This window comes from Amphiprion ocellaris, chromosome 15 (genome assembly GCF_022539595.1).
Source record: "Amphiprion ocellaris isolate individual 3 ecotype Okinawa chromosome 15, ASM2253959v1, whole genome shotgun sequence".
In the NCBI taxonomy this organism is placed as follows: domain Eukaryota; kingdom Metazoa; phylum Chordata; class Actinopteri; family Pomacentridae; genus Amphiprion; species Amphiprion ocellaris.
The window spans coordinates 14631604-14648095 of NC_072780.1; the positions used below are offsets into that span (position 1 = coordinate 14631604).

Consider the following 16492-nt stretch of genomic DNA (forward strand, 5'->3'; position numbering starts at 1 on the left):
TATGAGTGACTATCATCCACTACCCGTATCCAGTGTTGACTAATATGTTACAACAGAGAAGTGTTTTTTTTTTCCTTTTTTTCGTTAACTGTTTCACATCTGAAATTGCTGGAGTGCAGGTATATAGTCATAACCAACAAACACAGAAAAAAGAACAGTAAGGACAGTGTGCTACAGTTCCAACCTATAGACATACTGTACTAATCAGAACATGCGACATGAGGTTTGAGTTTGGGTAACTGTTACATAAATCTCATAAATCATATATGACAAACTGAGTCAAACCCAGTTTGGTAAATATCAGGCTGCACAATTAGAGCCAAAATTATAATCTATAATATTATTAACAATTGAGATCCATCTATCTATGTTTGCTCGCTCTTCAACAGTCTGGTTGCAGTGGCAGCAGGCTAAGCAGTGTTTTAAAGACATCCCTCTCCCAATCTCTCAAGCAATGTTGTCTTGCTCCTTCCGTGGGACCCCAAGGCGTTCCCAGGCCAGATGACATATGTATTCTCTCCAGTCAGCTCTGGGTCTAAGCTGGTGTCTCCTCCCAGTTGGAGGTGTCCAGAAAAGCTCCAAAAGAAGGGACCCAGGAGGCATCATAATCAAATGCTTAAACCACTACAGCTGGCTCCTTTCAACACCAAGGAGCAGCGACTCCACTCACAGCTCCCTTTACCCCACAAAGAATCGTACTTTAAAGCAATGGAGGGGTTTGTGTGCCGCTGTGATCCTGGGAGCTATGTTGGCAGGGGCAATAGCCTCTAGTAGGGTCTCCCAAGGCAAATTGTTCCTAGGGGAGGGGCCAGACAAAGAGCAATCCACAGACTCCAATGAATCACCAAAAAGGAGCTGCAATACCTCACCAAGAAAAAGGAAACCAACCTGGGAGGAGAGCTTGCCAGTGGGTGTCTTGTGACCAATCTTGCCCTATTGTTTCATTTGCAGTGTGAGTTTTCAATGAGCAAGTGTTAATGTAGTTAATTTAGGTACAGTAAACTAAAATTGGAACTGTTATCCCCACTAGCTGGATCCTGTTGTGATCTTACTAGATTACGATATATCAGCAGTAGTTGCAAATAAAGGTCATTTTGCTATTCAAAAGGCTTACATCCCCTTTAACTGTGGCAATACCTAAAAATGTCCCACTCTATACAGTAGAAGTGGTGCAATTTTAATGCAATTACCATGCATTAATCAGGGATCCTGCAACTGTTCTTCAGCAGGGCATGAGTTACAGTAAACAGTAATGTCCATAGGGGCACTCAGCTTCCACACAGCTTTACTCAGGTAAACAGATGTGGCTTGCGGTGTGATGTTGTATAACATTGCTTTGAGTTTGTAGTACATCAGAATAATCAAGTAGCCCGTGTCCTTAAAAAAAAAAAAAAAAAAAAAAAACGTGGGACAAAACAAACTCCATATTTGTGGTTATACGGTTTTGTATCAACAAACACTCAAAGCAAATTGTAGCATACCAACTGTTGGTATCATTCTTGGAATTGTCCAATTTCCAATTAGATGATGAAAACCAATCTGACCTAGCAGCTACAGGAGACAGGGCAAAATAAGAAATGAAATGTAGCTGCAGAAACACTTCCTGACCTTAGTCTGATCTGAATACCCTTTTTACTCTCTGTTTTAGCTGCCCTGCTGTTTCTGTGGCCCTTCATCCTCAACATCTCTTGCTCAGCCTTGTTCAATGTCCTCCCCTCACCCCTTCCATATTGGTGCCAGTGTTTGCTGTCCTGTGTCTCTGCTGTCCCCCCTCTCTACTTGCACCTTTGATGTCAGGACCACAGCTAAAGCCTGAGCTAATCTGCTGTGGGGCTTTCTGAGCCCTATCCAGGCCAAGGGTTGGAATCAAGAACATGGCACAGGGGGAAAAGGAAAAAAAAAGAATAGTGAGAGAATAATGCTGCAAAATGTTCATCAGCCAGTCTGTTTAAATGTGTTGTACACCTAGAATCATTGTATTTTTTTTTCTTTTTGAGGAATTGACAACTTGAAATAAGTTGGCAATGTCTTTAGACAACAATAGATAGATCACTTCAACAACATAGTTGTGTTTACCACTGGTAAAGCATTACAAGGTTTAAGAATATTTCCAAATAAAACAACAAATGTGTAGATTTGTTAGACAAAACAGATAACAGCATAGCAGTAGGTGTACTGGAAGCCACAGTTTATACAGCTTTAGAAATATTGATGACCCAAAATTTAACAAAAAGGCTAATACAGCACAGAAAATACAACACCTCAGAGTAGACCAATTAGGGATCCTTAAAATAAGAGTGGGCTATCAAGGACATGCACTAGAACAGAGAAGAAGTATAAGACTAAAATGAGAACCATATATATTCGCTCTAATGAACTGGGAAGGCAAATGAGAAACAAAAGGAAGGAGACTAAAGAATATCTAACAAAAACAAACACAAGTACGCTGAAGAGGACCTAAGTGCTCTGATTTATCCTTGCCGATGGCCTGCCCTCCCATTCCCTCCCCATCATGGCTTCCACACCACGAGAAGAAAAGGCAGAACAGTCCCACAGCAATACCATTTATCTTTTATCTTCCCTTGCTCTAATGGTGCTATTTATGGCACATTAAAGGAACAAGAATGCTTTTTCTTCATCCCTGATACAAAACATAAAAATACCCTTCAAAGTAAAAGCTCTACACACAGGATCAAGTGTTTAAGTAAAGGCAATTCAGAAAAAAAGGGGCAAAAACACAAAGAAAGAACATAGTTCTCTGACTCAAGGGTTATCCAGAGACACATTTTTGTTTCTATAAAAATGCTACTACTTTGTATTATTAAAGAAGGCACATTTCAATACAGACATTTCAAATTTTTACTGGCAAAGAATCCACAAGGACGTGAAGGAATCAAAATTTTTCTTCCCATATCGTAGTAATTACCACACACCAAAGTGCACATATTATTGGGGCTGATTATGAATAGAATGAATGTAATGCAAGAGCAACAACACTTTATGCTGACCTAGTGATTTCACAACAGCGCTTTCTTAACTGCAGAAATCAGCCAATAATACTTCACAGAGACATCCTTGTCCTACATGCAATATATTGTCTGCTGCAGCTAATAAGGCCATTCCACCATCAAGATTTGCTTATTAAACAATTAATCTTTATTCCCTCTTAAGTGCACTCAGACAGAAAGCTGCACACGCGTGAGACATGAAAGACAGAGATGAAAGAGAAGAAGCGTTGACAACAGAAGCACAGAATTCAAGTATAAGAAGGAGGGCAGTTTCTGGTCAATACCTATTCACACACTGCATACATGTAATCTAAAACTATTTACAGAAAACACTGTTCAAATGTTTACATGGAAAACAAAAGAATGCACATGTGTTTAGAGTCCTTAAGTGGCAACATCTGACACCAAACTGCAAGTCAAACACACAATATATGCTGCTGACAAGCACGGATACAAACCAATAGATCAAACAAACTACTCCATTATGCAGTATCCTACACCCAGGGCACGTCAGCAACAGTAATTAACATGAGAGAGTATCATGAACAAACAGGGAAGGAAACATCCCTACAGGTTAAAGGCAGAAATTACCACTCTACTTCCCCTGCCAGATAAACATTGCAATCTGATGCCATTTTTGTAATGTCTATGTATCGATATGCACAAAACAGCAACATCTTTGTATTTTTATACTTGTATTTTTGTATAGAGTTACAACATAGCCTCAGAAGCTGGCCCTCTGTCAAAGGATCAGCTTTATCCCTGATCCATATCATCCATGCAAACAGTGCACTAATTAGCCATGCTAAGACAAATCGCACCATTTTTTTTCCGGTTCACTGGCCACAGCACCTTCCGTAATCCTCCGTTATCACGCAGTTGGGGAGGATAGTGCCGCTAATAACACTGTGATATTAGCAACACTGATCTGCAAGTGATAGAGCCAAGCAGCGCTAGCCGTTAATTCTGTCTGCATGAGCCCCAGACCAGACTAATCCCTATTTTAATTATTTTTTTCTTTCTCGTTGCACCCCGCCCAACCCGTGTCAATATTCTCTAATCATACAATCTAATTAAAAAAATAGGAAGGGTGGAGAGCAGGCAGCCTCTGTGTCAAAAAAGACAGAAGGGTGCAATGTCAGTAGTAAATGAGCTGCACATGTTGGTGAAGGGGCAAAGCTGAAAGTTTGTGCAACAAGGCACACAAGAATGAATTCCACATTCACCATATATATCTGTGTGCAAGCATGTGTCCACTCATTAATTTAGGTATTTAAATGTTAATACCTATTAGCTCTGTAAGATCAAAGGAAGAATAACCTTCAAATGTTTGGTGACTACAATTATTTGAAAACCAATAATGTATTAAAAGAGCACTTGCTTACATAGTCCTATCATTGTAAAATTAGAGCTATTCTGCCCGTCTCTCTGTCTTTTCTTCTGTTTCATTCTGTCTGTGGAGAAAGTGGGATTAAGAAAGATTGCAGTGCTGTGGGATCAATATGATGCTGACACCTCTCTGGTACTCTCAAAAAATCTCAATCAAGCAAAAAAAAACACAGAAAGAGGGCCTAATGGATCTTATAACCACTGTATCGCTTTAGCTTTGACTTAACTCTTGAGGAAGGAACAGTGCTATCTGCAGTGAGTAATATGAGTCTTTTTTTTTTTTAAAGAAGGGGCAGGGCTCAAAAACAGTTAGTGGAATTGTATTCATGAAAAACTTAGTAAACTGACAAGTTAAACTTTCACATTTTTGTTGACACAGAGCAACCATGAAAATCGTATTACCATGTGCACAATCTTGTTCACATTGGATTAAAAATGCAATTTCCCGTCTTTAAGAGTTCCAGGCTACATATGTAGTTAACCATTTTAATTTCTGCTCTTATTCAAACTATAACAAGAACATTATAAATCAAAGCACTGACTTTTCTTCTATATATTCGACAACGCAACTTATGCTTTTTTCTCTATATGTTCGACACGTCTGTCACCCTTTGCCTCCCCACATTTATTGATGCAGTTTAGAAGAGGTTTTATGGAGGCACGCTGCCGTGCAGCCTGTAATTGCCGGTCAAGGCACGTTCACCAGAGTTCATAAAGGTTCCTCTGTAAATATATTCAGGTTGGCCTAGTGTCACCTCATACAAAAAGACAGCCTCTGTCTGATGAATGGGAAGAGGAGGGCTATTTCATTGCCACTCTCACACACAAACACATTCACAGTAGCTCCAGATGAGAAGAGAATACATACTGACTGTACAAACTCCCACATACACACTCACACAACCTGCCCTGCTGTCCCAAAGAAGATTAAGATATATTACACTCCAAACCAGTGAGCACGTCCTTGCTTTATTTCACCTTGCAGGCTTGCTCATTTTCCTCTTCTGATCCCTCTTTTCTTCTTTCATTACAAGCCACAACTGTGAGCTTTCCAACCCCAAAATACAGGGATATTTTATGAATGACATGAACTTCAAATTGTGCAGAACAGGATTTTCACTGAGTGATGTGCCCTCAAAGAGGAGAACGTCTAAATCTATCTATAAGTCTGCTGCATCTGTCATCTATATCTTTCCCAAGTCTATAGTGGGTCAGCTCATAAGGCACAAATTTCACATCTGATGTAAGTGCAGGCTATATTTCACAGCAAAGAAGTCATTTTTTGAGTTATTTTGTTGTTGTTGTTGCTGTTGTTGTTCTTGACAGTTTTGAGTTGATTGCACTGCTTTGAAATGTAGTTTCAATTGTTTCAGGGATTTAGCAAATATTACCATTGTCTGTACACAGGAGATCACTCCACTAGTATCAAAACAATGGCGCTTGATTCAACAAAAGCAAGCTGATTTGCATTGGAAAGAAGGGGAATTATCTGACGCCCTTGGCTGATGTAGTCATGTTAAATTACATGTCAAGAAGGCCAGTTTTCCAAAGCATCGGCTATATATGCGGTCTGCATGTGTTTGTGTTCTTTGTTGTTATATTTGCATTTGTAAAAAGGGAGGTTAGAGACAGAAAAGGAATGTGTTGTGGTTGAGCAGTGACCCAGATCAGACACTGACATCTCTGTCCACTCAGGGGATGCTCAGGGACAAGATGTTCTGCTGTTACTGCAGCACGGTCACAATGAAACAAGAATTCACTTTAAAGGTGCATTTCGTCAACTATTTATATATCGTGTCTTTAAAAAAAAAAAAACAACAAGTGATATATTGAAGTAACCTTATTAATCAATACAAGATGTATCAATTCAATTATTAATCATTGTCACATGACAGCGACTGCTTTGAAAATATTTTATAAAATCATTGTTTTTCTATTCCATTACTGCCTGGTCTGCATATTGAGATTTAGCTTATGAAAAAAATTGGTTTGAAATCTATCTCTAAGTGGCCAATGCGCCGTTTCCAAGAAAGGGTCATTCCATACTAGATTGCCAGTAGCTAAAACCTCCAACAACAAAAAAGCTAAACCTCTGCTCAAGATTTTGATTTCAGCACAAAACATGAGCTTCAGAATGAATACCTACAACTACTACTTTTAACTACCTGTTGACCATGTTTTCAGTGCAGCAGAAACTTGTCAATTGCATGTGTGTGCAGGCACACATAGTATTACACAACGAGACACAATAGAATAATTTTGTATAAAGGGCTACTGGTATTTGTCCTCACTGCTCTGCTTTTACAATCCATCTCCTGTTCCAATGTCAACAGAAAACTGAGAGCAATGTGCTTTTTAGCCTCTCCTCTTGGTCCTTGGAACTTTTTTTCCTTTTTAATAAATTGACTTGATTAGATATGCAGAAGTGCAGAAGTAGACAGGAAAAAGAGGAGACAGATGGGAATTGTATGTGGATGTACTGCGACCACCAGGGTGGTCAAAGTACAAAAGTCTGGCAAAAATAATGAAGTTTAATAAGCAAGGCAGGCTAAATCCATTTACGCACAGCTGATGTCTCGCTTTTGATCACACCATAGCAAAAAGCCTCTGAAGACAGCCATCCATTTTGAGGTACTTGACCTAGGAAGTGATTTAAGGGATAAAAGCAAGTTAAGGGATGAAGCATCACTGGGAAAGCTGCAGAACAAACATGAGTCTATAACAAATGTTTTTACAGAGGTGACAAATGGTGAAAGACACAGAAAACAATAGATTAATTGCCATTTTGATTATTTTGATTGCTGGACTTGCTGTCTTAATATAATTCAACTAAATAATTAGCAACGGAGCAGGAAGACAGACAAAGGATAAACAGACTTGTGGGGACAACAGATAAAGAGAGACAGGCCAAGTACAGATACAAAGATTCATCACAAATTAATCACAAATACACAACTGAAATGTCAATGTTACTTCAGTGTTCAAGTTCTCTCTTGAAAACATGATGAAAAGAAAGCTGTTTTTTCTTGTAAATATTATAAAATATCAATACTATACAATATAATGTCAATAAAACCTTTCTATTGGCAAGTCTAGGAAGCCATTGTGCATACTTTAAAATATGTCCCTTTGCACAAATCATAAGACACACATGGTTAGACATGCTTACACAGACACATTGCTATCCAGGCTGCCTGCTTCAGGAGAGCACGTTTATAGGTTAGACTAAATATTGCTTAGTAAATTGCTACAACTGCTGTTTTTCAAGATAACACAAGGACAATTAATGGCAAATAATCATCAAAAATAGAATGCTTCCCCGTTTTCAGTGATGCAGTTTTAACAATACAATTGGAATGGCCTTACCTTGAAAAAAAAAAAAAAACACCATCATGCAAGCAAGCCTGGAAGCATGATAGTAAACGCGGACGAGCTTTGGCCCATTTTTTGTCAGCCTTGCTCTCTGCACTCTAAAATCCCCTCATCTCTCCAGCTCTTAGCCTGAGCAATGTGACAGATTGAGTAACACGGTGTAGAGTGTTGGGGTGAGCCAATCTGCAGCATGTCACCAGGTGCTGGAGATAATGTTCCGCTGGAGAATTTCTTGGCGGGTGGTGCAAAGTTCATCATAAATGCTGTTTTGATCGATGGCAAGTTGCAGACCGAGTCCTCAACCAAGTGCTGCTGTTAATAAATCCTGAATCACACAAACAGACTTTCAGGGTCCATAGTGGAGCAACCAGTAACAAAAGCTGTTGAACCACCAGTCAAGCAAGGACAAAACCAACTGTTATTTTCAATCTAAGAATGCAACAACAATAAAAATGTAAAAAGGGAGTTTCCAAAGGTGTGCTGAAGAAGCATACTGAGCTTAGGCCTACATTTTTACCAAAATCCAGCATAAAACCCAACTCATCAGCAATACCACCACATAGCAAAGATCTCATATTGTGTCCTGTTTTAGCAAATTAATAAAAATTTCACGTGTAAACACTTTCTATCACTTCTAACTTTGTCTCTGTGCAATTATTTGACATACAAATATCAACAGATTCACATGCCCACTTGTTGTTTTTAACTGATTATATGATGAGTTTGTCAGATGATGTTGATGCAGGTATAAAATCTGGAATTTAGTGGCGCAGAGCTGCAGTTTTAGCTAGTAAGTGACTGCTGGTTACCATGTTGTCATAATGGGAAGTGCTTCAGTCCATATTTAAAACTTGCTTTGTTGTCTGACAACAGAAAGAGAAAAGCATGTTAAAAAAAAAAAAAGAACAGCTGTATTGGTAATTGAGTATTAAAATGAAGTAAAGGTGAGTATAGCGAGCAGGAGAGACACAGACAGAAGTAAACACCGGCTGTGTTTAAGTGGCATTGAAGCACCGCCGGCAGCATCAAAGCACATTAACCCACAGACAGTCCTTTTTAATTGATTTTGAATTGCTCTTTAAAGTTTCCACCATCTCTAGATGTCTCTCAGCTTTACATTTTCCAAATAGTTCTGTCCTGCGGGCTTACAATCAAAGCTAATATTAATGTTAGCCACATAAGCAACAAAAGGCACTAACACTAGGGATTTCTGAATGTTTGATTGTTGAAATGACATTGCCATCAAAATTAAAAATGATCTCCAGGGTCTTCAGTTCATCAGATGCTGGGGGTGCATTAAAACTCTATATTTACTCTTGCAGCCAACAGCAGAACATTTGGTATGCTTCACTTGTGGCAGAAACATCTCTAAAAATTCAAAATAAACATTGTGGACAATGAGACAGCTGTTCATTTTGAATGGCTCACTTGGCAAGCAATGGGCAGTGAGTAAACAGAATTACACAAAGTTTGACCATTAGTTTGTGGTGGTACATAGCACATTGGTCGAATTATAACCAATTTGAAATTATTAAAGGCTATCTATTCATGACGGCGTTTGACTAATGGCAAAAGTAAACAATCATTTCTCAACAGCTTTTACTTTAAACCTCCACACATATAACAACCACAAAATACAATAAAAACTGATTTTTACCATATGGAATCTGTAATTACTAAATATATAAATCTGGAAATAAATCATGGTGACATAGATTATTGTCTTTTAAAAGTATTATTATATGCCCACTCTGAAAGCCAAAAATACTGAAAGTTATATTTACTCATAAAGCCAAGAAAGAACAGATGCATATCTGAAAAGCTGGGTGGAAAGGTTAAAAGGTAGATGCCTCTAGTCTGTGGAAGTTGACAGAGAAAGAAAGTACAAGTAAGACACAGAAAGAGGCAGATCTAAATGTGGTTAGATGAGAGGGGCTGGTAGATGTGGTATATATAACCCCCTCACAGTACGGTCTAGGGGCTCTTTATTTATTGTCTTTGATATGATGATTCTTGACATGTGTCGGGGGCTTCATTACCATCCTTTACATCAGCTGTGAGACATTTCATATCAGCCAGCGTTTATCTCCACATGAGCTTTCTCTATTGTAAAGTTTAGAGAAGTATAGTCATGGGCTTTTAGCTATGCACAGTATGCTCTTTGCTACAGACATGGAAAGTTAGGGGACTACACAAGTCAACAGTAACTGGTGTTTGTGAATGCGTAAATCAAGAGAAAATCATGCACTGCATGATACTTTGAGCTGTGCCTAAAACTCTCAAATCTGGAAAAAAACTTTACTGAATGCATTGCAGGTTATGCATTATCCTGAGTCTATATGGACAAATACTTACAGTAAATAGTGAGAGAACATATTGAGTTGATAAAGTTTTGAATTCAGCTAGACCAAAATCACAACATATGTAAACCCGGGACACTTTACACTGTATGTCACCTCAAGACACTTTACATAATAAGATCAAGAATATTATGCAATACTGTATTTAAAAAAAAAACAAAAAAAACAACAATTTTGCAATGAGTAAGCACTTGGTGACGGTGGGAAGGAAGATTTTAGACCTTCTTAGACAATCAGATCAAATTATCCACTCAGATGCTTTATGATACCCACATAGCAGGGGGAGAGAGACAGACTAAGGAAGACACAGCAAGACAGCGAAAGAAATGCCAGAGTGACGTGACCAGACTAGTGATGTTGCTGTGAATTACAAGTAAAGCTCCAAAGCAAATTATTTTTTTCCAAAAACAATATGTGTTGTCAGAAAGAGGCCACAGCATAAGAAATGGCTAAAAAAAAATGTATTCAGCATTCCCACTGAGAATTTATGCCAACTCAACCATCTCCCAGTATTCAAAAATATGCAAAATGCCCCTGTATATGCTCCCAATAACCTGTTTTCACATACAGAAAATAGCTGCCTTTGAACCAGACCATACAGCAAATTACGTTTTTAAGGAAGGACTTCTGAGGATCAGAAGCAGACAACTACCTATTCTTGAGCTGCTAGGCAAACAATGATCAGAGGATACACTGTACATTCACTCACTTCCATACACACTCTTACTGTGACCGTTTTACAACAGGAAAAGAAAGTACATCTGACTGCCAATACCTTGACAAGACAGATGCTGCTGTGAGTTCCACTAGAACAGTGTGAGGGCACGTACACGTCTAGGTGCAAATAGCCAGACTCTCTTGATTGGATACCTGTATGCACACCGATGCACACAAACCAGGAAAATGACCGTGTAAGCCAAATTATAACTGAATTTTCAGTGCAGTAAATCCTAACTGAAATCTCATGAGACCAGACATTGAAAAACTTTCCTGATGTCTTTTGAAAACACAAAAACTAAATCTGAGACATTTATGTCCACAAAAAAGAAACATACTCATTGCTGTAACTCCCACTGGAAACTAAAGAAAACAGCCCCTGGACTTAAAAAGCTTTTCCGAAGACCATTCACTCATTCTCAGGTGAGTCAACCTAACAGCCAATCAATATATATCCTGTGTTCTGTACTCTTCTCTAAAAACTCTTCATCTCTCTCTGCCTCATTCATACACACACAGATGTGTTTCCTCCCCTGGTTGGGACACATATCAGCACTGCAGGGATAATCTATACGCTCACTAAATGTCAGTCTCTCGGGTCCATTGGGTAAAGGGTTAAAAGGGGCGAGGAGAGAGGATGGGAGGCTACCTAGAGGGATCAAAACTCCTTGGGCTCTCAGATCTCCTAACAGAAAGAAACAGGTTGCATTTACCCAGGGAGCTGTGTGATTTCAGAGATGGATGCATGAAAAAAGAAAAAAAAAAACTATCATGGGAAATAGAGTTTATAAAACTTACTAGGATAGAAAATGCAGATTTAAGTTCTGTTTGGAAACACTTTCTGTAAAATGGTGCAATCATTTAACTGTGATGTGGCACTATTTTCGACACAATGGCATTTTTTTTTTTTTTGTACAACCAAGGGAATAACACCAATATTCAGACTGCTTTCAAATGAAGATTCAGGCACTTTATACTCTATTTACAGTATCCAAGGTGCTGTGGGAGTTGATTTCAACATCTCAAGGGAGCACTGCTCATAGATGAAAATGTATTATAGTGCTTTGGAAAACATTTGAACACCCAAGAAAATTACAAGTCAAATAGCTTTGAGTTCCACTTAGTAGCAAGCAGGCGACTGAGGATTTGGCAATTGGTGCGCGTCAGGCGTTATTTACATTGCCTCAAAGTGGATGGTGATGGGGAAGAAAATCAATGTGGATGCAAACAGTGTAATGGTAGAGTAATGTGCTCCCCTGTGCAAGCAACACCAAGGAAGTGTGTCAGGCTACTGCCAAGTGAAGGCAGAATTCACTTGCCATTTTCACCAGCCCTTCCCACTGCCACATTCAATCCACATGCACATCTCAACTTCTGAAGTCAGTCTTCAGGACTGTCTTTTCCTGCTGCCTTTCCAGAATGCTAACTCTGCAGGGCCGCCAATCAAAGCTTTGGATAGTATAGTGAATAAGATTGTAGGTGAGCAAGCTCAGATTCACCTACTCAAAGGTAGTGATTGATGGTGTTTATTCTGGCTCACTCTCACCTTTTAAAAGCACATACAGAATCACATAAACACAGCAAAGGAATAGGGAACATGCAAACTTGAACTGTTTTCAGTAGAGCTGTTGCGGATCAATCAGGGAAGCATGATTTTGACCCTGATGGCTGTCTTCTCTTAACCTATTGGACTGCTCAACCTGTCTGTTAGGTATCAATCGATGCAGCTCATACAACCCCCGTATTTTGAATAAAGTAGCCAAAGTGGAATGCATATACCATAAACACTAAATAACAATGAAAGAATAAGGGGGGAAATAAGAAGACAAGAGAAAATAATGCAGAACTCTACCTTGTACAGTCAGCTTAATAAGAAATGTTTTCAATCCAAAGCTGGATTGTAAAACTGGGTTTGCAGACACAGCATTTTTATCTTAACCATAGTATATACCTGCACAAACCATTGTGATTGAATCACACCCCAGACCAATGCCATGGTGAGAAAAATAGAGTGTGCGTACAACCATTAAGCTTCACTTGAGCAGAGGGTTCACTGATCTATTCCCTGAAAGGATGCACGCTTTAGGTCAGCACCATCATAGCGCTCAACCTGACCTCTCTAATTGGCCACCAACTGGGAAGTTGTAATCCCTCAACCCATTTCTCCACTCTATGTCCATCCTCTCCTCCAAAGGTCCTGCCCTCCTCTCCACATCTCTCCACTTGTGTCTGCTCATTCTTACTGTTTGACCCCATCATACCCTTTGTGTATCCTTACTGCGCTCTGCTCACTCTAAAATTATAGACACCCTGCTACCTGGAGACATTAGAGCTAAGACTATTGTGTTGAGAATGGGCTGGTGAGTTTTTATATTTTGGCACAAGAACGCCAACTCTTTTGAAGTCAGTGGTATGTGGGTAAAACTCAAGCCAGCATGGCTAGAAAATACTTAAACAATAGAGGCAAGCCAGCATGTCTGCACCATGTCCTCTGTCCCCTGTGCTGCTTTTGCCTTGCAATGTGCATGATCAACTGTGACTTGCGCCATGCATCGCTTGCCAATAGTGCTTCTTCCTCCTTTCTAGTCACTTACTTCCCACAGTGCAGCCATGCCGCAGGTGCACTACCACAGGCGCCCCCAGCAACAATCACCACAAAGATGGCATACTCAGTAGAGATTTGGACACTCCACATGACAACAGAGTTCAAATCAAAGTCTGAGACACAAAGCTGATGACATTGTATAAAGTACAAAAAAAGAAAAAAAAGAAAAAAAGCATTGTCAGGCTGCTGTCTGTGGGAGTCTGGGAAGCGATCAACTCTCCATTGCCCAAGCACAGAATCAAAGAGACTTTAATATCAGGCTACAAGGCAGAATTCTCAGTTTTAAGACCGCTCAGAGTCAATCAAGTTCTTTTTGGGAAGTGTTTTTGCTTAACTACAGAGTGAATGAGTGAAACTGACATGAAGTTTCCAGGGGCCATCTCACTCTAAGATGACTTCTCATATATTCTTTCAGAACCTGTTTCCTTTATCAGCAGTCCCCTAGCCCTCTCTTTCTCTCTAAGTCTGTGTCTCAAGTGTTTAATAGCGTAGCCAGTGCTACCCCTTGTCCCTTCCACTCAACTGCCTTGTGGCTGCAACTTCTAAGTCTCCTCTGTCTCCCCTTGTTTATCTGAACTCCCTGTCTCCTACATGGTCCTGAAACTAAACCTACATTTCACCCAAGACAAAGGTAGCGCATTTCCTGATGTATAAATAGTGAATTTATGCACCTGTGTTCGACTCATGTATATTTTTCATGCTAATATTAGCCTTGTGAGACAAGTGACTGAGGAAGGGATAAAGAGGCAGAGAGAGTGTGAAAGAGTACATCTGTTTGCTCAAGTTCTTTGAGCGCCAGCACAAATATATAGAAGCGTGGATGAAAGTGTGAATACTTATGTGTACATGTCCATTTGTGCCCATATGGGCTCTAATGTGTTTGTGTGAGTGTGGGTGAAAAACACTATACGGCTGGCGGTGGTAATCGAGCTCACTAATTACTTCCTGAGCTGAGAGAGTTGTCAGAGAGAGGAGGAGCTGCCACAGATGGTGAGAGACCCACACTGACGCCAGGATATCCTACCTCTTCATCATTAGAGCTGAGCATGTGTGTTTGTGTGAGACTGAGTGAGAGAATGAGTGAGAGTGTGTGACCAAGACTGAGCGTTCAAATTACACTTTAAACCACAGACCACACGATACACCTTAACAGAGTTTGTAAAATGAAAGCTTGGAGCTGTCTATCATATAAATGACTGTTATCTTTCCATTTCATTTTGAAGATACCACTAAGACAGCTATGATCCAGCTTCACAGGATCTACATTAACATCCACCCACTTACAACTTCACTTCACTTAGCTCAATCCTTCTCCTGAAAAAGTGTTCGTTCTCAGGTCATGCAAATCTGGACACCCTTTCCTTTCCCGCGCCCTTACTCAGCTCTTACCAGACAAAAAAAAATAAAATGTAGGTGAACTACTCACCATTGTGAAGAACCCTCAGTGCCGCTGACCTCCAGAAGGTCATAGTCATCCTCCAGGTGAAAGTCGGAGAAAACCAGGGCAATGGTGTCTCCTGGTTCGGCCAACACAGTCCAGGTACAATCAGCGTTGTTGTTATACTCAGCTGGGTAATTCGGAGTGGTGATCACTCCACTCTGGCCCCGCAGTGTCCCTCCACACCCATCATCTGCTGTAGGAAGAGCAGTAAGAAGAAAGATGTGAAATGCTGAATACAAGTAGATTTTTTTTTTTTTTATAATAACCACAAATTATTGAACATGTACAGATGAATGTGAACAGTAAGGGAGCAAGAATTATAAAAGGTTAATAAACACAAAGTGCAGCTTAACTGCAGCTAAAGGTCAACTTTAAACATTGAAGCTGTGGAAGTCAAATTTGAGCTAGCTAATGCAGGCGTCTTCAAAATGTACCATATTGGCACAAATAAAAGATGAGAGTGATTACATGAAACGATGCAAGACGACATTTTGAACTCTGCATCTTCTAAAATGACATTTTAACACTTGACTGCTGTCTTGTCCATTTCTGGTCTAGATAAAGATGCTTTGCATTTATTAGGAAAATAACATACATTACATATATTTATATACTATATATCAAGTAAGAACACATGACACAAACCAGGAAACCACTCACTTTAATCTGAGGGTATGAAACACTTTACTGGACAAGAGAACTCCAGCACACACAATATATACGTACAGATATAAAACTGCTGGAAAAGACCTATAACACAATATTTTCTTAAAGTAAAGCTCACTCTGTCAGACAAGAGACAGAACATTCTAAACTGAAAGAGAGCTTCTGATGTTGATTTTTCTGAATTTTCAGACTAATTTGGAATTCTAACAATTAAATAAAATTATTAACAAGTGGCTAAACCCCTTTAAGAAAGTACCAGATGACGGAGATACTGATAAGTCCCAAATTATGAAGTTTTCCACACATCTTCTAGCAAAATGCAGCTGAGTCAGATGCTTCTCACTTAAGGACAGCAAACTTTGAAAGAATCAAAGAGGACTGGAGTAAAGTGACTCATCCGTAACTTTTAGTTGTGCCAACAAACTAACATTTTGAATTGTAAAGTGTTCCTCAGTGTAAAAATAGGCAAAGACAAACATATCTTCAGTCTCGGCCAGATGTACAATTGGCATTAGATAATTGGTTGAACACGGCTGAAAGCTATTGAATAATGATTCCAAGGGTTGTTTTTGTCACAGTCAGGCTTTTCTTCATTTATTTATATCATCAAGTAGTAATTTGCATAAAGCCAGCCTAGTAGCTAGGTTGGTATGCCCTTAAAGAAAGAAGGAGCAGCTTCCTTGCAGTCCATCACTATTCCATCATTAGAGCTGGTCCCGCTGAGGTTACATCCCAAAACTAAAAGATCTCAGGTTACCAGAGTTACCTTGCTTTGCTTTGTCAGGCAAGGTGCTAAATCTTTCAAACTGAGTATGAGAAGGGGTGTGAGAATTAGTATTATTTTATTTATTTTTGTAGAACATTAAAGTATGCAAACATATTCTAGTGGACCCCAAAAGAAAAATTCTAAAATTTGTAAATGGCTGTAACATCA

The 16492-nt window shown here is 39.4% G+C and overlaps 1 protein-coding gene across 1 annotated transcript in view; it reads right to left on the minus strand.

The window, feature by feature from the left end:
• csmd2 (CUB and Sushi multiple domains 2) overlaps positions 1-16492 on the minus strand; it is a 245624-nt gene that overhangs the window by 154109 nt on the left and 75023 nt on the right. Inside the window, exon 5 of the mRNA XM_023275803.3 lies at positions 14878-15085. Within this exon, the coding sequence (XP_023131571.2) occupies positions 14878-15085 (208 nt within the window). The remainder of the gene's footprint in view (positions 1-14877; positions 15086-16492) is intronic.